The following is a 27566-nucleotide window of genomic DNA, read 5'->3' as shown; positions in this document are numbered from 1 at the left end:
ACAGAATTCATTCCTTGGGGATTGTGCCCACCATCTCAGAATGTGCAATATAGACCAAGGACCTGGCCATGGGTTACTTCTTGCCACTGTGGCAATGTAATGTAGCCAGTCAATGTACGTATTCCTTTCCATGTGGAGGAACTTCCTTTTCATAGTCAAACAGCCCTTTTCTACTAACCTGGTGCCCTCCAGTTGCATTGGCCATGCTGGCTGGGGACGGTGGGAGTCGTAGTCCAACACATCTGGAAGGCACCACACTGGGGAAGGTAATACTAAGGAATGGAGATGTCTTATCGTACTGCAGAAGGGTCAAACTGACAACAGTAGTGACCATATAGAAACAAGAAGCACTGCAGGGTATTATGGAACATGAAAGGAAAGCTCACTACAGACTGCAGTGGAATTTGGATTCTTTAGGAGCAGAGGGAAGTTTCAGAACAGGCATCACATTCAGAAAGCTTCTAATCTAGGGATGGGAACAATATCAACTCCCTAAACAAGGTCTTGACCTGGCCCCCAGCTGCTGCTGCACCCTACAAGCAGCTACATTTTCACTCCCTCCCCACCCACTGCTGAATCCAGTTCTGCATCACACAACAGCAACGGCGGCTGTAGAGGCCCCTGCAAAAAGGAGTGGGAAGCGGGGAGAAGAGGAAGTGCAAGCTATTAATGCGCACACGACAGACCTAGCCGCAAACGACAAGCCCGCAGTTTGCGCTCACACCCCAAGCCTGCCTGCAACAGCAGGAAGAGGTGACGTTTTCCAGGGTTAATACCTTGGTTAGCATTTGTAGCAACCGCCCCCCCCCCCCCTTGAGTCCACCAATTTAGAAATACTTTGCTCAGGCTGTTGTAGAGATCATCTCACCACCACCACCCTAAATGTAAGGGGGGGTGGAGCCTGGGGCGGCCGACTGTGGTTGGCATAGTCACATCTTAACAGCACGCTGGAAGTTCCTGGCACAAAACAGGAATTGAGAGAGAGGAACAGAAGCCAGGATAACTGGAAATGGTGGTTGCTGGACTTATTCCTCCACTAAGCCGAACAGTGGGCTGCACAACACTGCAGAGAAAGTGCTCTACTTCTCGTTTGGGAGATGAACAGGATTAGTACTTGGGGGTTTACCCAGTATGCCCCAGTTCTGTGGAACTACGGCCAAAGCTGCTCCATATTCCGCGATCACACTGACAAGTCCAGAAATGGGTACTGGGTGTAGGTCTTAGCATCTCGAGAATTTGAGTGTTTGGATATTTTAAGCGCCTTTCATTGCTGCCAAAGCAGAGGGCAAGTGAGAAAGCAGGAACGTACAGAGCATAGAGCATGTGTAGCGCTGATTGTGCCTGAGACAGTGATGATCAAAGCAGATTACTGAGCCCATACTGGTTATGATCTGAACATTGCTCTTCTCAGTCCAAAACCAAGAGAGCACTGAGCCATCGAAGTCCCAGAGGAAGCTTGTGTGTTACCAGTCGGAGATACGTGAGGCACAAGAGTACAATTCAGCTGGGGTCCTCAGGCTCTTTCAACTGGTCCTAATGTTTAAGATGCACTTCAGGGAAGAAAACTTTTTTTTTTATTTCCCATTAATACAGCAGATTTCACACAAGTCTATTTTAAAGTCTTTTGCCATGTGCAGAACTTTGCACCCCAATTTATATACACAAGTCTGTTTCAAGAACCAAACTGAACCCAAACTAGAGAGAGTAAGGAGGCAAAGATCACCCTGAAAGAGAGACCAGAAAGTAAAAGCATCCAGTCACAGCAGAGTCCCACATCAGAAAGGCCTTCCCACCCAAAACAGCCTATCACTGCCTGAAGCAGGTGCACAACCCACTAGGGCAAGGAAACGTCAGCTTCCACCACAATTCCACCCACTGTTTTTTGTCAAAGAAGCTTAATTCCGCCTCCCATGGAGCATCCCATCAAGGAACTAGTGGAGCCCTTGCTCCCAGGCATTTCCATGGGTACTTTGCTCATGGGAATAGTCAGGCAGACAGTCATGTAGACTGCATGCTTCCTGGCCCTGAGTCTGCGACCACACCAGTTTGTGAGAGGGAGAAGACGGGGAGCTACAGATGGGAGTGATTTGTGGGGAGAGATGTAGTTACGGCAACCTGTTGTCCCTCAAGACCCTCCTCCCAGAACTCCATCCTGATGGGCCACAGAGACCGAGCTGCTGGAATCCACAGTACTGTACAATACTGTGAACACAGTTCAGGAAGTGGACTTCTCATCCGCTTGCATTCAGCCTCGTGGTATTGTCAGCTTCCTTCCCCATCAGAAGGGGAAAGCACGGGATGGAACAGTCTCAAGACATCCAATGCAACCCCTCTCTTTGACCTGCACAATCAGGCTGCAGCACTAATGCTTTGCATGTAAGGCATATGAGACCAGGCACACTACCCACCTGCCTTCCTCGCTCATCCCATCATCTCAGTTAGACTCTGGCACATCAGTGGCTCAACAAGCATACCCATCAATCAACCCTGGGGGAATCAAGGCGGCCTCATGTGCAAAACAGACCCAACTACCCTGTAATCCCAAGGCTGTTTTGCTCATGGAGTCAGGAATGGGCCCACTAGGCCTCCTGTGACCAATCCTAGTGCGACAATGAAGCCTTCAGGAAACAGAGCAAGGAGCAGCACTCCGCATATCAACCTCTCACGCCTGTAAGCTTGCTTGTGGGAAGCGGTGATAGAGCTGGAAAGGTATAAGGTCCAATATAACCTTAGCAGGAGGGAAGGGGATGCGAAGAAGATCCAAAGAGCCCTGGAGTTGGGTTTCTCAGAACAGCTTCAGCTGATCATGACCACCATTTCATGGAAGGAAAAGCAGAGCTAGAAAAGCAAGATAAGGGGAGGGGGCTCAGAGGCCAAGTTAGAAGAACAGAGAGCAACTCACTCAATCATTCCTGCCCCACCAACCCAAGACAGGCGTCCCCTCTCGCCTCTGCCTGCCATCCTCCACCCCACGGCGTACTGCTGACGGCTAGCATTCCAGTGCGAGAACAGAGTTCGAGCGCTAGCCGGCCTGGGGTTGGCTCGTGTCCTGGGGAGGCAGAATCTTTAGAAGTCTGACACAGCACCCCGGCTGCAACGCTAGAGGTTTCCCCATGATTCTGGAGGGGGGAACTGGTCCACGTCGCCCATTTCGTTGTAGGTTCGATCTGCCATGGTGAAGGTCAGCTTGTATCGTAGTCTCACTTTCTCCTGGTCAGAGGGAAAGAGGCACAACAGGTAAGGGGGGGGGGCGAGGAGAGGATGAGATTTCCTTCTCATGGGCTGCTGATTACAAATAAAGGGGTGAGTGGGGGGGGGAGGCTTGTGGGGCACTAGCAGTTCCGGGAAAGAGACACCAGTAGGGGAAGAAACAGACCACCCTATAATTTAGAGATGCCGTTACCTTCTGTGGGTTAGCAAGCAGGAGGACCTGGGTGATTGCCGTGGGGGGCACAATTGGGTTGAATGCTGGGAGCTCTGTCCCTGACGGCGGCTGCAGCTTCACTTTCATCACCTGCAGAAATGAAAGCGTATTGGAACTCTTCAATGACTCAATTGCTAAGCAGGTTCATGAGGTCCTCCACAAACCGTAGGATCTCATGAACCTGCTTTTAAGCAGACAGCGAGCTCCACCTGGTTACAGCGCCTTCCACCCTATTTTTTCTTTCTTTCCTGGAAGAGGAGGACTGATAAACAGACTAAAGCAGCAGCCCTGAAGCACTGACTTATGAACAAACTATTAATGCAAACAGCTCCCCCTAGAGTCAGAACTTTGATTAATGTAACAATAAACCAGCTTTTGGTTATTTGGGTTTATAATTCTAAGAATCCTGCCTCTTTTGCAGCCTCGAGAAGCCATTTCGCTCTGGCCTTCGAAACAGTGAGCAGCAGGGAAGGCGAAACCAACCAGTACTTGTACTCAGCCTTCCCCAATGTAGGGCCCTCCAGATGTACTGGGATACGAGTTGCATTCCAACACATCTGGAGGGCATCAGGGTTGGGAAGTTTGCTGTTCCTGATTTCTGACTAGTTCATCAAAGCTAGTTTAGTGGGCAGGGCCCTCACAATCGGTGTGCCAAGGACAGTGTCGGCTTTCCTAGCACAACTGCCGATACACAAAGGAGTGCATGTATTTAGGGATCAGCAATTAATAGCTGCTGGATCAAGAGATGAATGTAAGTGGCTGTTCTGTCCAGTATCAGGCCACTGGTCCCCATCCTCAGAGGCAGCATTTCTCCATGGTCTCAAGCAGAATTTGTCCTTAGCCCTGCTGTCTTTTAACTGGAGACTCCAGTTCCTTTTAAATGGGAGTCTTTGGATTCAACCTGGAACCTTATGCATGCAAAGCATGTTCTCTGCCACCGAGCTGTAGCCCTCCCTCATCTCAAGTTGCTCAACTGGAAGCATGAGGACTGGAAGGAAGGAGCAGAAGCAGTGGTCCAGGAACACTGGCTGGTCCCTTTTAGAAAGGGTAGCTGTTCTGCTGTCTTCCTCCACCTTCGGAAGCAGCTACAGCAGCTCACCAGAGAGTGATTGTGTTAGAAAACATTTTGCCTGAGTAAAAAAGCGCTGGGAACCAATTTCCTTTGAGGGGTGGGGGAAAAACATTATTCTCATTTCTTCCACGAGGAAGACATTACCTTGGGGACAGCAGACTGAAAGATGATGTTCCTAATGGGCAAGGGGGCAGTGCTGAGCATGGAGATAACCACCACCAGCACGTCAGGCCGGTCGGGCAGAGAGTCCTTGGCAAAGTGGAAGAGGACACGGAAACCATGCTGATCGTACACAGTCACTGGGAGGATGTTGCCTGGAGTGAAGCCGTACCAGGAGGCGCACAAAACAGGGGAGAGTGAGAGAGAGAGAGAGAGAGGATTGGTTCATTCCACAGAGGCAATCCATCACTCATGGGCTAAATGCAAACACATTCGCCGTTCTACCCCTGCCCCTCCAGAGCCCAAACAAACTCAGGGACTCTTTGGAACTTCATCTCTATGTTTAACACCACTTAAGTCAATACCCCACTCCGTCTCCAATACTCAAGGCTGGTAACAACAGATTAAAACACACACACACACACACACACAAAAAGTGCTACTATATTTCAACTCAAATAAAGAAAAGCAAACAATAATCCCTTCCCGTCAGCCCCCTCCCCAGTTTAACCTTGGCTTACAAAAGGCAGGGCGAATGAAAAGTGTCTTACAACATGGGAAGGTGACATTAAGCTGGGCCTATTTTCAAGAATTGGGACTTCAACACATGTGAGCAACTACTGAGATTACTTCTCTCTATAGCATTGCTATTTGAATTTAGTACATCGATGGTACCCTTAAAGTACGCTTAGCTCTTATCCCCAACTGGGCTGGGCCTCATGGCAGTCTCTTTAGGTATGCCATCTTCCCTACTTATCCACCACAGACCCACCCCAGTCCAACAACTTGCTGTGAGGTAGAACCATCAATACGCCCCCCAACTGTCCCGTCCCAGTCAAGATCAAGCCCCTTCCACAAACCAGGAAGCGCGGCTCCAAACTACTTGAGCAACAGCACCAAGCAAGATGTTTCAGGGTAAGACCATCCCTCTAGCTTCTGCCCAAACTCACTTGGTTTGATAGATTCCAGAGGCACCGTGACATTCGCCAGTGAGATTTCCAGTGGAGAGGTTGAAGCAGGGAAACCTGCTGGAGGAACTGTGGCTCCGGAAGGTGTTGGCAGCCCTCGAGGGACCACGACGGGGGCTGGATGCTCTGATGACAGGGGTGAGGTGGTAGGAGGGTTTGAAGGGAGCCCCGTGAAGAGGGGCGGGGTGCTGTTGGTGCTCACAGAGGGGCTGGAAGTGCTCTTGTTTTGGAGGTCGCGCAACGTCAAGCGAGGTGGGGGCTGCTTCTCCCTGCAAGGTGGGCAACAGAGTCACGGGCTGCCAAGAGAAGGAGCAGGGAGACTCGCCGCCCCCTCTCCCAGAGGCCTCCCCCTCCTTGGAGTCACTCCCCTCTGCCCATCCCCACCTTGCTTCCTACCATCTGACTTGCAGAGACTCCGGGGGAAGGGACTGTTGCAGCAGAGTCTTGCCCAGCAGGTCCAGGTCATCCATACCGCTAGTGGCAGCAGGAGGCAGCCCGGCATCAGCTTTCCCCACTGGGGCTGCTGGCACTGACGGGACGCCAAGTTCAGGGCTGTCAGAAGACTGCAATGAAAGACAGAAAAGAAGGAGCAACGAAGAGCAACCAAACCAGCCAGCAGTCAGGCGCCTCTCCCCTGTGCCTGGGTCCAGCTCCAGTGGAGAACCCCGCTCCCTCCAGCAACCAACTCTCACTGCTGAGGCCATCAGAGGGAAAGAAACAGCAGCCGTTCCACACTTTCTATGACTTACTGAACTTTGCAACTGCAAAGCTATTACCTTAATTGTACTTCTTCCTCCTTCCCAATCCCCTTTCCTTTTGTATCATATTTTTTTTTAGATTGTAAACCGGTGGGTAGGAACGGCCTTAAGAAATATCTTTGTAAGCTGCCTTGGGAGCTTTGTTTTTGGCTAAAGGACAAAAACGCTAGAAGTAAATAAAGCTCTCGGCAGGGAGAAAGCAAGATCACCACCCAATACAAAAGATTTCACATATGTCGACGGCACTTGCAGGCCGCTGGAATTCTTCCAGGTGCGCCCTGAAGAGACCCCATACATCTCTGCATTGCAGAACAGGCTTGCACTGGGGGCGGGGGGGCACACACACGAACATTGTGAGCACAACCCAAGGAATGATGTGGATTTTACTTCTCCTCCTGAGTTAGAAGGTTTGGCACTAAAGCATGGACCTAGAAGGGGACCCCATACAGCTCTACCGACAGCACAGCAGTAAAGAGATCAATGAGCTTTCCAGAACAATGGGGACTCCACCTCTTCCCCATGGCAGTAAATTCCCGTTGGCCTGTAAATATTTAAGATGCACTCTGTCATTTGACAGTGCCTTGGCTTTTCCATAATTATGCTTGCAAGGAAAGAGGGTGCCTCATATTGCTTGGGTCCTTTGTACTCCTCTCCAAGAGAACAGGGTCTCCCCTTCCTCCCACAAAGATCATTGCAGGAAAAAAAGAAATTAGCTTCACCTGCAATGAAGCTTCGCTCTAGTCTGACCGAAGCTAACCCACCCCATCCCTTTCCCCCAAATGAAGATCCATCGCCCTGGAGTTCACGGGGAGGTTGAGAACCACCCCACGTGTCACAGGATTTATTCATAGAAATCACTTCCACATGGAAACTGCACACAACTCACAGAGATTGCCACACTGGATCATCATACACACTTGCGTGTGTGCGTGCTTTCAACTTGCCAGAACACGCACACTGAGCAGAACCATCATCCCTTATGATAATCTACATCAGGGGCGGGCAACTTCCAGAGGTCTGGGAGCCATCTTTGCCCCTTGGAACCCCCCACCACAGTCTGCAGTCCATAGGGTGCCCCCACAAAAGGAAAAAAGGGCCCAAATCTCCAGTTTGCGGAGGAAATGTGGCATGAAGCCGCTCTATGCTGCTAAGTGCAACAACAGTTAAACACAGCCTGTTTCCAAGCTAAATTTAACCCTTCTAGTACCCCGTAGCGCTAAAAGAACTTAGTTCAGCTTGCAAACAAACTAGATTTGCCCCGTTTGAGTGCTCGGTGGCTGTTATGGATGCTATTTTTTAAACTAAGGAATTTTTTTGGGGGGGTGCAGCATGGACCGTAGTGGGAAGCAGGGGCTGCACATTGCCCATCCCTGACCTACATGCATGTTTCACGGGACAAATTCAACATAGAAGAAAATGAATCCAGTTTGGCCATGCCATTCCCAGTATTATTCACTACCACACCACACCAATCTGAAGAGTCTAAAGCTTCAGCTGCAATTCTTCCCCTGTCTCCAGCCCAAAATGTTTTAGACTATTCCTCTCACGTCCTGCTTGTGGGAACACAACGCCGGACTTTCTGAATCCCAGACAGAATGCTAGCCCTTGGTCTGATAAGGAAGGGCTCTTCTTACGTTCTTAAGACTCCCTGAAACAATAGCATTCTCAGCGCTTTCCCATAATCAAGCCCCTTACCTGGAAATTGTTCCAGCCGCTGTTATCTGTACCCTGGGCTGTGGGAGTTGCTGGGTCATTAAGCCCTAGAGAGGGGGACAGAAAAAGTAGACATGAGGAAGAAGGTGCCATGATTCCTGGGCACGAGGAACCCAAACAGCCTTTGACCAGGGTAGGTATAATGGGGAAATGCAACTTGCAACTCTGCAAGGACGTAAAAAGCATAGAAACTGGATGAGAGAGAAGAAAGCCCTGAACCTCCTCTCTTACGAGGTTTATTCATCTAAAGTTTAATCCAGTTCTCCATCATGCTGAGCTGCTAGGAAAGATCCTTGGGATTTTTCAGAGAACCATATGCTTAGTCCTTGGGCTAAAACAAATTCAGACTCCTAGTAGGGGAGTAAGCACATATTCCAGAACCATTTATCTACAATATCCTAGCTCTATACTCATATAGACACCAAGATGCAAGTGTCTGTCCCCACCTAAACATATACTAAATGTGTGAGTGGAAAATCTACCCCTTTAATTCAATATAAGCATTTGATCCGGCTTACAAGAAGCTGACTGGTGTATATTTATCTGCATTGAATAATCTTGCAGGTGTGTCCAAACATGATTTTGCTTTAGCTGCTGTGCCTTTGCTGAAAACATGTCTCAATGCTTTGCCAAGAAAGAAACATTTGTTAGACCGTATTTCTTCTCAGTATCTCAAAATGTTAAGGGAACACATTTCCATTTGGCTGAAGTCCACACAGTAGGAGCTCCAAAGCATTCAGACAGTTAAAACCCAGTAGCGCACCATGACTGCAGAATACCATCTACAGAGTCTGGCAAACAGCTACTATCCCTTTCAATAGTTGTCCTTTTTGCAGGAAGGTTCTATTCATATGCTACTTTCTTGAACATAGGAGTTATTCCTATACCTATAAACAAAGGAACACTGATTGCGTGAACCAGCAACCTACAAGTCAGAGTCTAACAGGCTGTCCAAATTCGGAATTCCTATACAGTTTCACAGTTACACTGATTAAACGTCCACATTAATAACTGACACAATATATTTTCCCTACATGAATAACTGCTGCCATCTACCAAAAAAAAAAGAAAAAAAAAGGATATGTTTGAATTTCCCAAAATACTCTGAGATGACTGGAGGGCAGGTTTATGACATAGCACCAGCAAGGCCAAATTGTGGCACACACTAATCTCTCTTATTGCAAGAACAGGACGATTATTTTGGCTGCAACTTATTTCCAATCATTTAGGCAGCCTTAAAAAGAGACCAGCCCACCAACAGAACTCAGGAATTTGAGTAAAACTTGCAGATCAACCCAGAATTGATCTACCCTCAGAACAGAGGCTACATTCGGAGTGGAAATTGGGTACAAGAAAGGCCTGCCATGTACTTGAGAATCCTAGACACTCCTGCTGAAGACACACTGCTGAGATGACAGAAGCCTTTCTTTAAGCAAACCAAGAGATTGAGAAAGTAACGAGATTTCCCCTACATTTCATGATAACAAACGGCTTTCCATTTGGCCTGCTCCATTCCACCCATTGCTTTTATATCAACTCTTTTCCATCCCATGTTAACTTCGCAGCATCTCCTGGACTCACCTAACGACATGAGTTCATCATCCAGCAGAGAGACAGAGCTGCTTTGCTCCGGCACGGAAGCTGCTGACCCACCACCCGAGAAAGTTGGTAAGGCTGGGTAGGATGGGCTTGCGATTGGCATGTCCAGCCCCGATAGATCCAGCAGTGCTGAAGTGCTGCCTATGAGAAGAAAGAGTACATAGCCAAGAGGAATTGTGGGGCAGCCAACCCTACCACCCAGCAATCAGTCCATTATGCCAGGCAGTAGCTTGTTCTATCACCCCCCCCGTCCCCACCTTGTACTATTTCCCATATTTTTCCTCCGCTAATCCAGCCTTAATATTCAGACAGTAAAATCACATAAGAGAGCACCCCAGGCCTGCTTTCTCTCACTCTTTTAACTGTAAATTTGGATTACCAATTACTGTCCTATAATATCTGCATATTTTAGGTTTATACTTCGGAAAGAATAGAGGGCATCTACCTCTTAAGTGAGTCCAGACAGCTTCAGCTATTGGGTGGTACAGAAATGTAATAAATAAAATAAAAACAAATAATTTCCCCCATAGCTTCCTCACCTCGGAGTGGACCAGCCACGGTCTCACCATTGATCTCCTCCCCTTTCACAACCTGCTTATAGAGGTTGATCACTTGTGTTAGGTTGTCATTGGCTTGCAAGATTTCCGCTGCAACAAGAGGAGACAAAGGTGGTGAGAGCAAGGCCTGACAGAGGACCAGAATGTTTTGTATCAACAGGGATGAACCTTAAAGTTCTGCTACAAGAATAATTATTCAAAAAACAACAACCTGTGATGAAATTATACTTTCTTAGCTGGGATTGTTGAATTAACTTGTTATGAAATCTGGAATCTTTTGCCAGGCTGGATAGAAAGGCTCAAGGGGAACTAGGCCAGGGTAGGGCTGTGTGAAAGGAGTGCTGGATTAGATGGACCCTCAGTCTGATCCAGCATGGCACTTCTTATGTTCTTAAGCCAGGAAACAACATTGCTTTAAAATAAAGGTCCATCACTCTGAGTAGCCTGTTCTGAACAGCAGAGAGGCATGAATGCTTAGCCTGGGGTGGGGGATGTGTCAGAACAGGAAGAAACTTGAAGGTCGCCTGAAGTCCAATCAGATACCCTAAGGCAAGACTGCCCACAAATTAACCCAGACACTCATGACTAAAGCGGCTCACAAAGAATGTGAAGAAACTAACAGTCTCCTTAGATTGCATCTGAAAGCTTCCTATATGGCTGCAAGCACATATCATAATCAAATACCATAATTTACCTAGGGCCTCATCATTGTCCTCAGTGTCACTGGCAAGGCGGAAAAGCATGGGCCTCATGCGCTCGCAGCGCTGGTACAGCTCCTGCAGTAGAGAGAGGTTGTGATTCAGAACGATGAGGTGTGTTTCCAGGCATAGAAACATAGTCCCTTACTCAATGTATTTCTGTTCTTTTAGCACGGTATTTTTGAAAATGGAAGGCGGATTAATGGAAGGGGGAAAGCAGAGGGGAAATCAAGGTGGGAAACAATGATATTCAGAAGAAGCTCCTGAGTATTGATCAGATGGCCTCGTGCAGCCTTCCCCAACGTGGAGCCCTCCAGATGTTTTGGACTTCCTTTCCCATCAGCCCTAGCAAGCATGGCAAATGGTTGAGAGCAGGTGACTTCTCAGTTCATAGATCAGCCTTCCCAAAGCTTGTGCCCCCCAGATGTGTTGGGCTACAACTCCCAGCATGGGGATGCTGGGAATTGTAGCCAAAACATTTGGAGGGCGCCAGCTTTGGGAAAGGTGGACCTACATGGACTGATGTGTTGGGTCTTGCAAGGTGAAATTCCTTCTCATCCTTTAAGATGCTGGGCCAATCTGCATGATCACAGCGAAGGAAATAACCATGGTGGCTTATTTCCCCCATCATACATGCTGGTTGGATTTACCTAACTATCTCGCTGGCGTGGCTTGCCAAGTCACCTGAACCTGGGTGGCATGGCTTGTTCGGGGTGGGGGCACAATGTTCAAATAACTCAACAACAGCCCATGGGTTATTTGAGGGTGAGCCACACCAGCAAGAGTAATTAGAGAAATCCGACTATCATGTTTGGTGAGGTTAACAAGGCAACGTGGTCACTAGGTTGCTGCCTTTCAGCCTTAGTTCTCTATCTGTAATATGGGTCAGAAAGGGGGACTCTAGTGGCTAGCAGTAAAATGATCTAATCAATAAAATGATCTAATCAATATCCGTTACTGTCTATTGGATAAGATAGGTAAGGAGAACACAGAAGGTAGCTGTGTTAAGTCTGCTGCTGCAAAAACTGAGCTTTGTTGAACCTAAAGAACAGCATATTTATTATGGCATAAATTTTGTGAATTACAGCCCACTTCATCAAGTACACTGAATTAATTTGCTAGTTTTTAAGGTACAAGAAGACCCTTTATTTCAGTAGTAATGAATGCTGGAATATCTTCAGTTCATTAGTAAATGCAGATGTAGTCCTAAAGACAAGTCAAATGGTAGTTACACATTGTAGATAGTAGTAAAGTTGCTGAACATATCAGACAACAACATATTAACATGGTCACAGCCCCACTGTCTGCAGGTATTATTGGGCAGCAAGTGGCTGATCTACTCTCATGTGACACTGTGGCTTATGGAGAAGGAAGAGCTCCTTCGGCTGCCACTGACTATGGGAAGGGCGGGACAGCATTCCTCAGCAACTGAGCACCAAGGGAGACAGTAGCATTGGAAATTCCAAGATCAGTAAGCAGCTTTGTTAAATGAAGTCGTAAAAATGACCTCCATGCCACAGCCATCAAACAACATCTTGTGAGTGCACATCCGATTAGCAGTTTCAGGTTTTTGATGTCAACGGGAAGAGGATGCTTGCTGCTTATGATAGGAAAGAGGGCTACATATAGAAGGAGTAATTCAAATCCTCCACCAAGCCCTGCTGCAGCTAGTACAACACTCTCATAACTAGAATAGCTCCTTCCTCACTTTCATGAGGTCCTCGCTGCTCTCCGTCGTCTCTCCTTTGCTGTAGTTAGTCACCATCTCCGTCAGCAGCTTCACATTGTTGTTCACCTCCTCAATGGTGTTCACCCTCTTGGAGATCTTCTCCATTCGCTTTTGGTCCTGGAAGAACAGGAAGGGTGAGAGCAGCACATTGTCATCTTTTCAGCGCCAGGTCAAGACTTTTCTCTTCCCCCAGGCATTTAGCAATATGTAATGAGCCTGGGTCTGGTTTTTTGGTTCATCGTTTCTAAAGTTGATATAGTGGTTTTAAATGTATGTGAATTTTGCATGTTTTTGTGGTTTTTAATTTTTGTATATTGTTTTTAAATGTTTTATCTTATGTGAACTGCCCAGAGAGCTTCAGCTATGGGGCGGTATATAAATGCAATAAATAAATAAATAAACGGCTGGCAAGTGCACCCTACCACCACTTTGAATGGAACAATTGAGGCCATCTGATACGGCACTGCCAAGATCACTGAATGCTGAGAGAGTGCCGCTACCACATTTTAAGCAGTCTCAAGGCAGTATCCAATTGTGTCGTTCTGTTAGTGCAAATCACCTTGCACTAGTGGAAACTAGTATGCGCAAGAGAAGAATGTAAGTCAAGTTACTTTTGCAGAAGTGTGGTTGTGCAAGCAGTTTTGCAATGCTTGTGCAACCTGTTGTGCATAACACTTGTGCAACGTGTTGTGCATAACACTTGTGCAACGTGTTGCGCATAACACTTGTGCAACGCGTTGTGCATAACACTTGTGCAACGCGTTGTGCATAACACTTGTGCAACGCGTTGTGCATAACACTTGTGCAACGCGTTGTGCATAACACTTGTGCAACGCGTTGTGCATAACACTTGTGCAACCACTTGCACCCTTTCTGCAACTGATTGCACAACTGCTTAGGCAACCGGTTGCACAAACGTAATAGGCGCCCATTTGCATAACAGAAAGTTTCAACGCAGCTCTGCTAGCGCTATCTGAGTTTGCAGAATGTGACCGCTGGATACAACCTCCAAGACACTGGGGTAAGGTATGTCACTGCACCGTATTGTAGAAAACCATTACAGCTTCTTTCTCCTCATCAACTACAACAGCAAACTTCACTTTTGGATCTCAGGAATCCCTCCCTCTACTCAGCATAACAGGAAAGAACCCCCTTGGAAAGGGTAAAAAATACAAACACTCAAGCCTTTTTCTTCATCCGTTCCAGCCATGCATTTTTAAATCTCTCTCCTCAACCCAGTGCAAGAGCCAGTCTGGGTGCAGGAGCGAGAGTGCTGGGTTTGCATTGGGGAAATCCAGGCTCAAATCACTGCTCAGCTATGCAACTTACTCCCCTCAAGGGTTGTGGCGAGAATAAAACGCTTCGCGGAGATTCTTGGTGAAAGGGTACAAAGGCACAGAAATGATGGAAACCCAGCTGGCAGAAGGAGATGCTTCTGATGGGGGAAGCTTACCTCCTGAACCATCTCTTTGATGAGTTTGTTGGCAGCCCGGAGATCCTCAGGGTGTGAGCTTTTGAGCAGGCGAGCCAGCATCTGCAAATGCACACAGATAAGAAGAAAGCAGGCCTAAGGAGATGCTTTGGAGGGATTCATTTACAAGGGAAGAGATTGCCAGAATGGAATAAGCATGAAAATTCCACAGCAAACAGGCACCACCATCAACAGAACTCCATTTTTACCACCACTTCAGAAACCCAACCTTGTACATTTTGACAGAGACCAATAATAATAGGCTGGGAGGTATTGTATTATCGGAAATAGAATGGGAACAAGTTTGATTTGACCTACGTTCCCTCTAGGGCAGGACTGTACAGCTCGTGAACCACCAAAACCCAATCACCATGTATCAAAGCCTTGCAGAAATGTGAAGATCTCCTGTTTTTGCAGCTCCAGACAGAGCAAAAAACAAGAGGCTTGCTGGTTGGCCACCACACATGGCTGGTGCCTTACATTTGGGTTGATGGCAGCAGTAGGAACCTCAACAGGACACTCAAATGTTTTGAAAGGAAATGGTGGAGTGTTCAGCCATTGGTGCTGGGGTCTTTATCTCTTAAAGGAAGCAAAGTGCAGCAGACAGGGAGTTAAGTACATACACCTACCAACATCTGAATGCTCAAGGGATTGATATATTCTCCTTCCTTCACCTGAACTTCCTCCCACAGCCTATGGTACTTAACCTCAGCTCCCAAAATCACTACTCCTTGAACTATTGCCCGGGGTTGGGGGGGAGAGAAACAAATTAGAACTAGCTCATATGTTAATACTTACCTTCATTTTAACTTGATATTACTAAACCTGTACTAAACCCTAACACTATTAACATGTTTTAGTGCTGTACGTTAATAAACAGTAGGATTCTTGCTCTGCACATACTAGTCATGACTGATGTCCAAATGGACTCTATCAGATTTTAATCTCCAGAGGAGCTGAACCCGTGCAAGTGGCTTGATTTATATTGATGGCTGCTAATAATTAAAATAAAACTTTGCTCTGCTCTAATACAGGGATTAAATCATTCCATGATTATCCCCTATTCTTCAATATATTGGAGAGTTTTTGCACCAATTATTGTCAGCAATACAATACTGAATTGGGAGGGGCCATTATTCTAGCCATAGTAGATAGTTTCATCTCCTAACCCTATCCAAAGCAAACTAAAGACAACTAGTGCTCATTGACTTCAAAAGACTTTTTTTAAAAAATAATAATATCACATTTCACTATCCATCCAACTTTATTTCCAGGTGTTAAGCTGCCTTGAGAAAGCTGCATACTCCAACCCTTGGATGCTTGAACAAAGAAAAATGCTTCTAGGCATCTTGCTACCTGAATGGTCCTTACCTTGGACTTCTCCTCATCATCAAAGATCACATTCTTTGGCCTGGGTGGAGGCAGTGGAAAGGGGGCATCGTCTGGCAACTTGGGGTCACATTTTACAATCCCTGCAAGGAAAGGAAAGACTTTTATAGGACGACAGGTCTCTTTCCCATCAAGGGTGAAACTGGGTCAGAGAGGACAGATTACCATTGCTACCTGGAGTGCAATGAATAGCAAGTCTTCCCAAATGACCTGCCATGGTAACCTCTAGCGACACTAGAGCTTCTCACCTTGCTTTTTCAGCATCTGATAGGCCTCCGTAATCTTCACTTCATGGGGAAGCCCCAATGTCCAGCTATACATCAGCTCCAAGATCTTGGATTTCACTTTCTCTGGGGTCCTGTTTCCTAGATACTGAGGAGACAATGACACACCTGCATCAAAGCTGAAGGGATTCAGTGGAAGATGATTTTGCCTTGCACAATGATCCCACCAAGCTTCATACCATGTACAAGCTGAAGCTCTTAGTTGGAGGTGAAGAAGACGACCACTGCTTAATTGCGACCCTGGGATTTTCAGCAAGGAAGACCCAATGCCACATTTAAAGCCCAACAGTGGTGCAGTTAGGGCTGGACCTCAGGGCTGAAATCCACCCTCAGCACCTGGGCCAGCATAGGGTGATTAGCCGGGCATGTACATGATTACAGATGCTCATTTTATTACTTAGCATGACATCAGCTGATTTCTGTAGTCAAGATGGTGCCATGGTTTCAGTTTAAAATGCAAAACTGCACATGCTCAGAATATTCTTTCTTTTTAACCAGAGTTGACATACAGAAGTGTGTGTGTATGTGTGCTTGCTCTAACATATGAGGAACATAGAAGTAATTATAAAGCATGGAATGGTGGTGTGGGGGGAGGAGCTAAAAGTTGTGTGCTTCACAACTGAAGTGATACCGAAGGCCATCTAAGCAGGTCCCTGTAAGACCTTTAAGTCCAGGGTCTAACTAAAATGACCTTAGTGGCACCACTGAATCCTACTCACTCCCTATGCCCAATCACTGACACTGAAGACACCCTCCACTCACACCATCATGAATTGGGCGCTTAAAGGAGAGAGAATTCCAGATCTTCTGAGTGATGTCGATTAAATAGGGATAGAAGCTGCACTTGCAATGCCTAAGAAATTAAAGTTTGCCTTGCTGGATCAGACTCATAGTCTGTTTAGGTCAGCACTCCATCTCCATGGGCATCTAAGCGTCCTTTACTAACTGGCCCCTCCAGCTGGTCAGGATGTTAAAATACACAAGAAGAGGAAGAGAAAGTGGAGTTGAGGGCTAGAGCAGCATAAATTCATCACACTTCCTAAATTCATATTAGTGCTCCAATCCAGACATATGACTCACTTATTGCCCTCCTATGAGGGAAACACACATGTATCTGAATCATCCTCTATCCATTTTAGAATACTGGTGAAGGGAGTCTACCAGTAGCCACTACAGGCAGAAGTGGCTGGCTTATGTTGTCTCGCCCTTTACTCCCAGAGAGAAGCTCTGACCTCATCTTCAACAGGAACAATAACAGAGCCTAACTCGGTTTATAACTGCAGTATATCACTTACACATGTAAGGTGATGTACTGCAGCTTTAAAAGCGGATTGGGGTACTGAGAACAAGTAGGGGGCTCCTCCTCTGAGGGAGTGCAGCATGAAGCAAGGATAATGGTCTCGTAAGCCTCAACAGGCCCAGCCACCTGTAGTGGCGGCTGGTAGAAGGGAATCTGCTCTCTTCTCCAGCAATCCCAAAGACGGAAGGGTGGGGAATCCAAAAGTCACCTTGACGCTTTTAAAAGCATGAGCGAATTCGGATATAAATGAAATGAACTAAAAAAATATTCTCTTGTCCAATGTGAGAAACAGTCCAGAGGCTCCTGTCCACATAAAGGGACTTCTGGCAAAGGCAATGTTGCAGCAGCTCTATATAGTCATCTCCACTATGAGCAAAGAGCTCTTTTAACAATGGAATGAAGGGGGAACCTGTGCTTGCCAGACACCCCCTGGACACAGAGCATTCATGAAGCCTGGGATTTTCCCATTGTGGGTCATCGCAGTTATAAAGCCAACACATACCATTTCGACTGTTTGCATGCCATGCTCTTGAAATCCACACCGCATAAAACTGCTCCATCTCTTCGCCATGTCAGCGCAAGTTATGCCACCTGTCTCCCTCCGATCCCACCACACCAGCAACGGGACCTACCTTGGGTGACACCACCTTGATCAGCTCGTTAAGGAAGCGGAACTTGCCCACTTCATCATGAAAGCGCTTGCCACAGTTTTTCATACAGGCCTCCAGCACCTGCACGTGTGCAACAGAAAAGGGGGTGAGCACAACTGTCCAAATAGCAGAAGCCCATATCCTATTCTCTGCTTCAAGATGCAATAGAATTGGGGCAGGGGGAGAGCACTATTTAGAAGACCACGTGCATAGCATCCTGTGAAGCAGGAACGTTGAACATCTGGCTGCATCGGGCTGAAGGTAGGAAGGATAGGGGCAATAGTATCAGAATATTTTAATTAAAAGCTCTTACTAAAAGTAATGAAGCCTTAGGAGAGGCATTTCAACGTTTCTGAATGGAGGAAAAATGTACAAAAGTCAGGAAATGAAACTATCAGTGGTCAGAGGAAAGGGGGACTGGATTTAGGCTGCCAGACCTGAGTTCCTTCAACCCTGCTATAAAGCATGCACGTCTGAATACATCAAACATGTTTCTCACTATTCAAACAATACAAGGGTTGTTCCTCTGCAGAAACGTACAAACAATGATCACAGAAAAGATCAACTTTGTCCTCCAGATTCCCAGCCCCACAGCAAGCCCCATATTGTTTACCCTAAGAGCAGGCCATTTCTACTTCTGGTTTTGGTTGTATGAAGCCAGTAAAGCTACCCAGATGACTGCTATTAATAGGGTCCAACACAGACTTATTTTAGGCTCCTATGTGGCTTCCCGTATAAGGGTGGAAGTGATCGAAAGGTAATCCCACCAGGGCTCCACGCAGAATTTGCAACCCTGAGGCAGAGCTCTCCACTGGATCTCTTTATACTGACATGCAAAAAAGGGCAGAGCCAGACAACGACATATGGGTGCTTGATAACGAGCCAATCCACGGAGCAGATGTTTTAGCGTGTATAGGTGAAAAGAATCTGTTAGAAACAGGAGGTGCTGCAGGCGTGTCCTTATTAGACACCTGATACAAAGTCCCAAATGTCAACAGGCCCATAGGCAGGTGAGGATTTTTTCTCTTTCCCAAGTGGTTACGTATAGATTGTGTTTACTCTTGCTAGAATCAGAAAGTGCCTTTAAGATCAGCAGCCGAGTCCCTCTCAATTTGTGATACAAAATCGCAATGATAAGAGTAGGGATGAGTGAAAGTTTCTTTGGTAGGTGATCCCATGTTTTTATTTAGCAATTTTAAGGTTGGCATTTTAGTTCATGTATTTATCTGTCAATAATTGCTTTTACTGTTTCCAGCCATCTATCAGCAGCTATTTTGCACCGGTGGGGAAGTTTATGTATATATTTTAACTTCGTTTTTATGCTGTTCAATAGCTGAAGCTTTCTGGGTAGTTCACAACATAAGGTTAAAGCAAGAAGGTACACAAAAAAATCATACTGTAAAATTTTAAACAAAATAGAACTGCCACATAAAACCAACAGCAGAGAGCAACAGCAGTACAAAGATCTAATACACATTTTTAAAGCTGAAAAATAAAAATCCTGGGACCTAAAAAAAGTCATCACCTGGCACCGAAAGATGGTTCGTGGGGAAGGCTTTCCACTACTGGAGTATCACCACCAAAAAAGCCCTGCTAAAGCAGAACTGCAATAACTAGTTGATAGAAAAGTTAAATTTCTAGATCTCAAAGATGTAGCTGTAAAGAAACCTTTAGAATTAGAACTGCATTTTGTCTAAAACAATCCCCAAGTGGTTCCTCCAATGCCTGTGATTTCAAGGAGGTGCCTTCCGCCTTTGAAGAATTAGTATGAACAGTATGAGGACTAGAACTGTGCTTGAGAAAGGGGACTTATCTCATCTGACATCATGCCAAAATTGCTCACTGACAATAAAGCGTATAAGATGGTACTGCTCGCATCACAAAAAGCAGGGAAATGTGGCTACCATTTACCTTTCATCATAGTCAAGCAATTATTTAAAAGCATCTGTTGATATCGAAGAATTCATAGTTATAAACCACTGATTCACAATGCTTTGGTGCATGTTCAAGAGAAGTGGGCCATAGCATGTGCTGCTTTTAAATTACCTACCCCAGAACTTAAATATCAACACCATCATGGCAATATCAATGAAAAACCTGGACATTCAAATAAGGTTCTGTGATGTAAAATTTTGGAACAGCTTCCTTAGATATTCCCAAGAGAAAAGAAGTTCAATGGATGAAAAACGTAAGCGGATTTAATACTTCACAAAGACTATTTTGAGACAGCTGCTGTTTTATATAGATAGGATGTATTGGGTGGAAAAGACTGTGCCAGAAGAGCCAAGGTTTCTCAGCAACTACTTTCTGCTTCTTGCTTATTTACATGAGGGGCAGAAAGCAGCTCAGGATGTCTACTATTAGCTATCAATTCTACGTCACGTGATGGGGTGGTAGGGAGGAGACTTGCTTCCTCTACAACAGCCTTTCTCAACCTGGGGCGCTCCAGATGTGTTGGACTACAACTCCCAGAATGCCCCAGCCAGCTGGGGCATTCTGGGAGATGCAGTCCAACACATCTGGAGTGCCCCAGGTTGAGAACCACTGCTCTACAACAAGGAACTTGGTTCAGTTGTTTTCTTAGACTTTTCCTTGGACTGGGCATGGATAATCCTTAATTAGGCCCTGATTCTATATTAATAGTGTGCCCAGAATGAAACAAACTACCTATAACTTGCAATATGTTTTGATAGTGGCCACTGGTGTGCACGTGTTGTAAAGCCCTGCTCTGAGCAAATGCTTCCCCTTCATTCCGGAAGTGTTGCCAGGGAGGAAAATGGAGCCAAGGTGTGTCTTTTGAAATACTGACCATCCCTTGAAAAAGAACATCTGGCAACGCTGGAGGAGTGGAATCATTAACCACCCTGAACCAATTGCTTTCTGCCTTAGAAGAAGATACTATTAATCTTCTTTCAACACATTCTAACCCACTAAAATGCTGCATCCAGACTGAACAGTTAGAACATCTCAGATTTAGATTTTTACAAACAAACTCTGTCCCACAAACTGTCAAAACTTTAGTCAAACCCGCAGGGAGAGGTTCATGACTTCTTACCGTGAGAGCCTGAATGGCCTCCCATTCTTGTGGAGATTGGATCTTGTGGGCAAGGAGCCTGGTGGCAAGTGGCGGGCTGAATGGTAAGACATAAGAATGGTTATTGAAGGTTCCACTGCTGTGATACAGACCCTCACTATTGCTATGCGTGGAAAAAATGAACTGGTCTTCTCTGCCACATGTGTTGATGTTTGTAAGATCTGGCTGTTCCTTTCCCAGCCCAATTAGCTCCCTCACCAAGATCACACTTTACGGCACTCTTATGGTGGAGGTGGGCTGACAGCTGAGACAGGAGTCCAGCCACTGCCTGTCTGTGTTCCTCTGAGCTCAGCTGAATCCCACTAGCAGGGCCTGTCAGCTCCCAGAGGCTGGGCAATGGCAATTTCTGATGTGACTTGGGCTGTTTGGGGACAACTAGTGAATTTGGCATTATTCTTGCGCGACTCACTGCAAGAAAGTCTCTCTAGCCAGCAGCTATGATTCCTTAACTGGCTTGAGCCCTGGCACCGCAATTAAATACTAACTGAAAAGAAAATTGGGGTGGGGGTGGGGGGTGAGGAGAGGAGAGGAGATCAGGATCCACCCATAAGACAAGGATCACTCCACTCACCGGTCCATTCTAGCCTTCAACTCTCCCCTGCCTTTGAGGTGGCTCCTAAAAAATCTCACTGGTTCTTGTGCTTTGCAAACATTTTTGAATGGCTGCTTTAAGATATTTACTTATGAACCAGGGCATTGTCACAAGTAGGCATCTGTCTGGCCATTGTGGTAGCAGAATGCTGGACAAGGTAGGTCTTTGGTCTGATCTGGCACATCTCTGCTTATGAATCTGAGAGAAAGCGACCTGGTTCACATATAACACTAACCCATGCTTTATGGCCCTACCCAGGTTTGTCAGCAGACGATCAAACAAATCATGGCTTGTTTTCTCAATCTCTGAGTTGTTTGTCATGCTCCTCCATCCACTCCCTGTATCCCAAATACCTGTGCAGCACTGCCATGCACAGCAGCTTTTATTTTATTCTTTTACCACTCTTGTCCACCATCTCTGTAGGCTGGCAAAAGAAGCCTTGAAGGATCTATGTTTCTGGATTCACACTGAATGACAACTTATGGTTTAAACAACCCAGTTTGCAGCCCAGCAACAAACCACGTTTTCTCTTTCTGGGTTATTTGCAGTTAACAAATCATGGTTTGTTAGCATGGCTGGGCTTGCACATCATGACAACCCATAATTCAACAACCCATGCTATACCACACTAATACTAACCTGTCACCCAAAAACTTCTTTTTTATTTACAACACTTGTATACCACTCCACATCTAGACAGATTCCAGAGCAGTGAACAACAAGACATTAAATGAACAAAATACAGAAAAGAATGCAAAATGATAAACAGAATGCCAATAAAAATGAGGGTGGTCAACTAAGGAAGGGTACCTGGAAAAGAGGGGTTTTCAGAAGGCTCCAAAAACAAAATATAACACTTAAAATCATGGCACTTGCTTAAGACCTTAGTCAAAGATCCCAGTAACCCAGAAAAGCCACACTGGAAAGTGTGACTCACTATTAATAAAGAGCAGAACAGTACCTATCCATTTCCTTAATATTCTGCACATTACAGTCTGCCCACCCAGGGATGTAAGTTTTTCATCCAATTTGCTAAACTCCATAATATCAGTGTAAATTTACCCCACACAATATACCTGTCTAACCCACTGCTCTATCGGACCTTTTAAATCTGATTTTGTGCATTTCTATCCAGTTAATATTCTGTTTAACTAATTGCTTTTGGTATTTATTTATCAGCCTGCAACTCCTACCTACTTCACACATGTCTCCCATATGTTTCTCCCCCTTTCTCCGAAAATCTCCCACACCCCAGCAAAGTTACTGGTATCTCCTGGGGTAATTTTTAAAATAATTAATACATCCCCAAACCTTATACAAAGAACAGCCCTCTCCTCTTAAGAAATAAATGAACCAAAGTCCTAGAACATTAAGGTTCAAATGGAAGAAAAAAAAATACAAATTCAGAGTGAACCCGGATGCTTCTTTTGGATGCTCCTTCAGAAGCCTCTCATCCAAGCAAATATTTGGATTGACCATATAACCTTGCCATATTTCTGGGGAAAGAGGCTTGGCATACTAACCCCTCTAGTTCCTTATTGAGCTGGTCACAAAAGGCATTGATGCTGTCCCATTCCAGGTCCTTGTTCAGAGGATTTGTAGCTCTGTCTGAATTGAGAAAGAAAAGCCTTCCATCAAGAAATCCTACTTGCAAGCAATAGTAAAGAACAATGGATATTTCATTAAGTGTCCCAGAGGCTCTTTGCCAACAGTGCCACACAGAAAGGGAAGTAAAAAAAAACTAAAAAAAACTGTTTCTTGCAAGAATGCCACCACACACAGTGGAAATACGACATCAGGAAGGCGCCATAGCTCAACAGTAGAGCACATGTTACGGAGCACATGTTTTGCATGAAGAAGGTCCTAGGTTCAACCTGTGGCATTTTTTAAAAAAAGCTCTTCTGTAACAAGACTGGGACTTGCAGGAACCATTGATAGCCAGCATAGAGAAAATTGGACCAAAGGCTGGATTCAATAAGAGGCAGCTTCAAATAGTCCTGAATGGGATCTAGGGACTAAAACATGGAGTAGTAGGAAACAGCAGAGTCTGGTTCCTGGGCCATGTCCATATTTGGGAGGATGCCATGTCCCATATTTTCACTACTCTACATGATTGAACAGCTGAGGCCATCAGAGGGAAAGGAAGCAGCAGCCAGGCATCCCTCCATGTGCCTTGGGCTGTAGGAGGCTATCAGAGGGAGAGGGAAAGGAAGCAGCTGCTGAACTTTGCCACTAAGAGTCTAGTGCCTGAATTGGCTGCTTTCCCCTCAATCTCCTTTCCTTTTGTGTCATGTTTTTTTAGATTGCAAGCCTGTGGGCAGGGACTGATTTAAGAAATATTTTTGTAAGCCGCCTTGAGAGCCTTTTTGGCTAAAGGGTGGGATAAAAGTCCTATAATAAATAAATAAAATAAAATAAGTAATGCCCTAATGCAATCTGCCAACACCACAATGCCAACTCAAGTTGGTATCTTTCCCCAGCACAGCCAAGACAATGAGTTTCTTTTTTGCTTGTAATTTGGTGTGTCCACTCAACATCCTTCCCTGCATCACAAAAGTAGGACATGTCTTATTATACTGATCTGCTAACTATAGCTGAATCAAGCCTACAGCCTGAACCAGGCCAGAAGGGAAGAAAAAAATAACAAATTTAATAAAACACTGTTTGAACAGATACCAAAGAGGCTGCAAGATACTCTGGAAGAAACATGCAGGAGTTATTGTGGCACTGTAAAGACTAACACTACATGGGCCAGACTCCATTTCATCTGATGAAACAGACACAGGCATTCAGAGGGTAGATCATTTTCAGCGAGATCCTAGCAACATCCACTTCAATGTATCCTTGTTGTGATGGGCTTTATGCCTGTCACTAAACAGATAATGACAGGTGGGGAGGGGGACCAGCAGGGAGTTCAATGGAGTCTTCTTCCTTCCTTTCCTTCTTTAATGGAGACTTTCTTTCTCTCTTTCTCAAAACCATTTAGCAAACACATGTCAAACTACCTTTTGCTACCTGACAACCTGCAAAGTGGATAGAGTGTGGCAAAATTGGCAGAACTTCCCAGTCTTTCAGGAGCTGTTCATACTTACCTAAGGGTTGCATGCAATGTTAGTCTAACTCAAGTCCCATTCAATTTCGATGGGTGTATTCTAAGTAGCACTAACATTGGATACAACCCCAGATCGCAAGTTGCCATTGCGGGCACACTTAAGTGCGGGGTGGGTGGGAGGGGGGATTCAATGGGACGTCCTTCCGAGGAAACATTCCAGGGATGGGCTCGCACGTCCACGCCAGGGCAGGTGCGACTACGAAACTAGCGTGGGCTGGGCAGGGTGGGAAGCGTCTAGGGCCCTGGGGAGAATAACGAGAAGAGCGGCGGGGGCGGCCTCCGGTGTGTGGGAGCTGGCCGCGTCTCTTCCCTCTCCTTTACCCCCAAAGGGCCCCGGGAGGCGATATCTTTGTCAGCAAGACTTTCTCAGGAAGTCTTAGGCCAAGGGTGGCGGAGTCGCATGAGGGCAGCCCGAGGCGGGGCGGGAAGGCCGGTTCCCCTCATGACCAGCACCTCCTGCTGCTGCTGCTGCTGCTGCATCCCCAGGAGACCCCCCTCCTACTCACTGATCTTCGACTCCAGCGTCTCCGTCTCCATCTCGGGCTCCATTTGCTCCCGGCTCGGTTATTTCTCCTCCCCGAGCGGCGGCCTCACGGTTTAAACGCACAACCTCCCTGCCGCCCTCCCGGCCCGGCGGCGCGGAGCCATAGAGAAGAAGCTCCGAGAACCGTCTAGGAGGGCAGATCTGGAAGCTATAGAGCTACGGAAGTTACGGCTAGAACGCCCGCAGGGAGCGGTACAAAACTTGTCCACAACTTCCCCCTCCGAGTCACTGAGGTGACAAGGATCTGCCTAGAACGTCGACAAGGCGGAATTGGACATGCCCACCGAGAGTTGACGATTCTGAAATAGGCTTAGGCCATAGGCTTAGACAGCGTAAATAGGACTTCCTGGTTCGTGACGGAAACAACGAAATCTTAGAAGGCCGGAAGCCCCTGGAGATTGTTATTATGGGAAGAGTGCTCTTTCCATCTCTATGGTATAATGCAATGCGAATGGACGAGTACGATAGAAAACGACCTTAAGCTGCGCTAGAAGGTCTCAAACTTGCCGTCTTGTGATTTACCGCCGCTTACGTCAAAACGGTTGGCGGCCGTTGATTGGAGCAGAAAGCGGCATAGGCGCAGCTTCGGCTTTGGATGCCGTGTCGTTCGAAAACGTAAAGAAGAGGCTCACGGTTACCATAGAGATCGAAATGGAGGCGGGATTATGGGGTGGCGCATTCTGGGAAGCAGGATCTCATGGTCGGTCAAGGGCGTGGAAGGCGGCTGCCAAGCGGGCGAGAGTAATTCGCTCCGGGCTCAGAGGAGGAAGCGGCCTCGGCTTCTGCGCCTTCGGAGGCTGAGCGCCTTCTTTGCCCTTCGCCTTCCAACTCTCGGCAAAGGGGAGTTTAGGAGGGTGGGGTGGGCATGAGGAAAGCCCCGCCCCTTGCCAAAGGGAGGAGCGCGTGACCGAGGGTGGCGCCAACGGCCGCTGTGAGGCGGAGGGAAGAGCGCGCGAGTGCGCGCCCGCTGGCGGACGGCCCTTGTTCGTCACGTCTGAAGGCGTTTTTGGTGTACGGTTCTCTGTTAAACCGCAGTCCCACGTGTGTTTAGACGCGGGGGAAAAGCCCTACAACTCCCAGCTTATCCCAGTCAGTATGCTGGGACTTGTGGGATTTCCCCCCTATGCGTTTAGATATGCATAGGACTGCGACCTTAAGCTTTTTCTCCCCCCTCCCATTTTTGAGGAAGAACCTGATCTCCTCTCTCTCTCTCTCTCTCACACACACACACACACACACACACACGGGCTGTGCCCGGACCGCCCCCCCCCCCAATCTGCTTCTCATCCAGATCCGCAATTTCCAGATCTGGGCCACTCCTCTCCGCAGTGATCCGCCTGTGGTCCGCTCCACTTCGCTGCGGAGCTCCGGATCTGAATCGGAGCTCCGTGTCCCCCCCCCCCCCCATAGACTTGCATTGAAATTCACACGCCTATAACTCTTAACGTTAGAAACCTCAAAATCGGCACCATGAGAGCTTATCCATGTATCCACCTTCATGCCCAGTTGGAAGGAAATCCGAGCATCCCCTGATTTTTGGGGAATTTTTGAAAATCCTACACCCCATTTTCAGAAATGGGATTTACTCTGACATTTTTACTGATACAAACTTGAAAGTGGGCACCCTCACAGATGCCATCTAGATCCACATTCATGGCAAGCTTCAAGCAAATCCCATCATCCCCTGATTTTAGCAATTCCCCCTCCCCTTTTAACTCACCCCAATTCAAGTCCCATGCTAGAACTCCATCAGTTTTCACATTAGAAACCTCAAAATAGGCACCATGAGAGCTTATCCATGTATCCACATTCACGCCCAGTTGGAAGGAAATCCGAACATCCCCTGATTTTTGCGGAATATATGAAAAATCCCCCACAAAAATGGACAGTATGCCCATAAGGAAACCATACCTGCACATAGGGATCCATTGCAAAGTGCTTGCTCATAGCAATCAATAGCACAGATGATTTGGGGGAATCAAGATTTTTTCTAAATAAGGATCGTCATCTCAGGTGAAACACTTCCAAAAATGCGTGCCCACACCCACACCCAGATCCCCTGGACCTTAATAATTATAGACCAGTATCAAATCTTACATTTTTGGGCAAGGTGATTGAGAGGGCAGTTGCCTTCTAACTCCAAGCAGTTTTGGATGACACAGATTTTCTAGACCCATTTCAAACTGGCTTTAGAGCAGGATACGGAGTTGAGACCGCTATGGTCGCCTTAGCGGATGATCTATGTCTGAGTATTGACAGGGGGAGTGTGTCCCTGCTGGTACTCTTGGACCTCTCAGCGGCTTTTGATACCATTGACCATGGTATCCTTCTGGATCGCCTGAAGGGATTGGGAATCGGGGGCACTGTCCTTCTGTGGTTCCAGTCCTACCTCTCGGGCAGGTTCCAGATGGTGATGCTTGGGGATAGCTGCTCCTCAAAAAAGGAGCTGCTGT

General features: G+C 46.6%; 1 protein-coding gene across 1 annotated transcript; it reads right to left on the bottom strand.

The window, feature by feature from the left end:
• Positions 1-1551: 1551 nt before the first annotated feature.
• On the bottom strand, positions 1552-25434 carry GGA1 (golgi associated, gamma adaptin ear containing, ARF binding protein 1). Its single transcript, XM_063133494.1, has 17 exons — positions 25076-25434; positions 22981-23065; positions 20827-20902; positions 17754-17852; positions 15786-15909; positions 15520-15620; positions 14131-14211; positions 12657-12794; positions 10945-11026; positions 10233-10340; positions 9676-9834; positions 8077-8141; positions 6020-6186; positions 5606-5892; positions 4641-4810; positions 3404-3514; positions 1552-3210 (listed from the first exon to the last, which is right to left on the bottom strand). The coding sequence occupies exons 1-17, from the start codon at positions 25116-25118 to the stop codon at positions 3100-3102; spliced, it is 2007 nt and encodes a 668-aa protein (XP_062989564.1). The 5' UTR covers positions 25119-25434; the 3' UTR covers positions 1552-3099.
• Positions 25435-27566: the final 2132 nt, after the last annotated feature.

Source organism: Elgaria multicarinata, chromosome 9, assembly GCF_023053635.1.
Source record: "Elgaria multicarinata webbii isolate HBS135686 ecotype San Diego chromosome 9, rElgMul1.1.pri, whole genome shotgun sequence".
NCBI lineage: Eukaryota > Metazoa > Chordata > Lepidosauria > Squamata > Anguidae > Elgaria > Elgaria multicarinata.
Note: the sequence above shows the minus strand (reverse complement) of the source record. Positions and strands in the feature narration are given on the sequence as shown.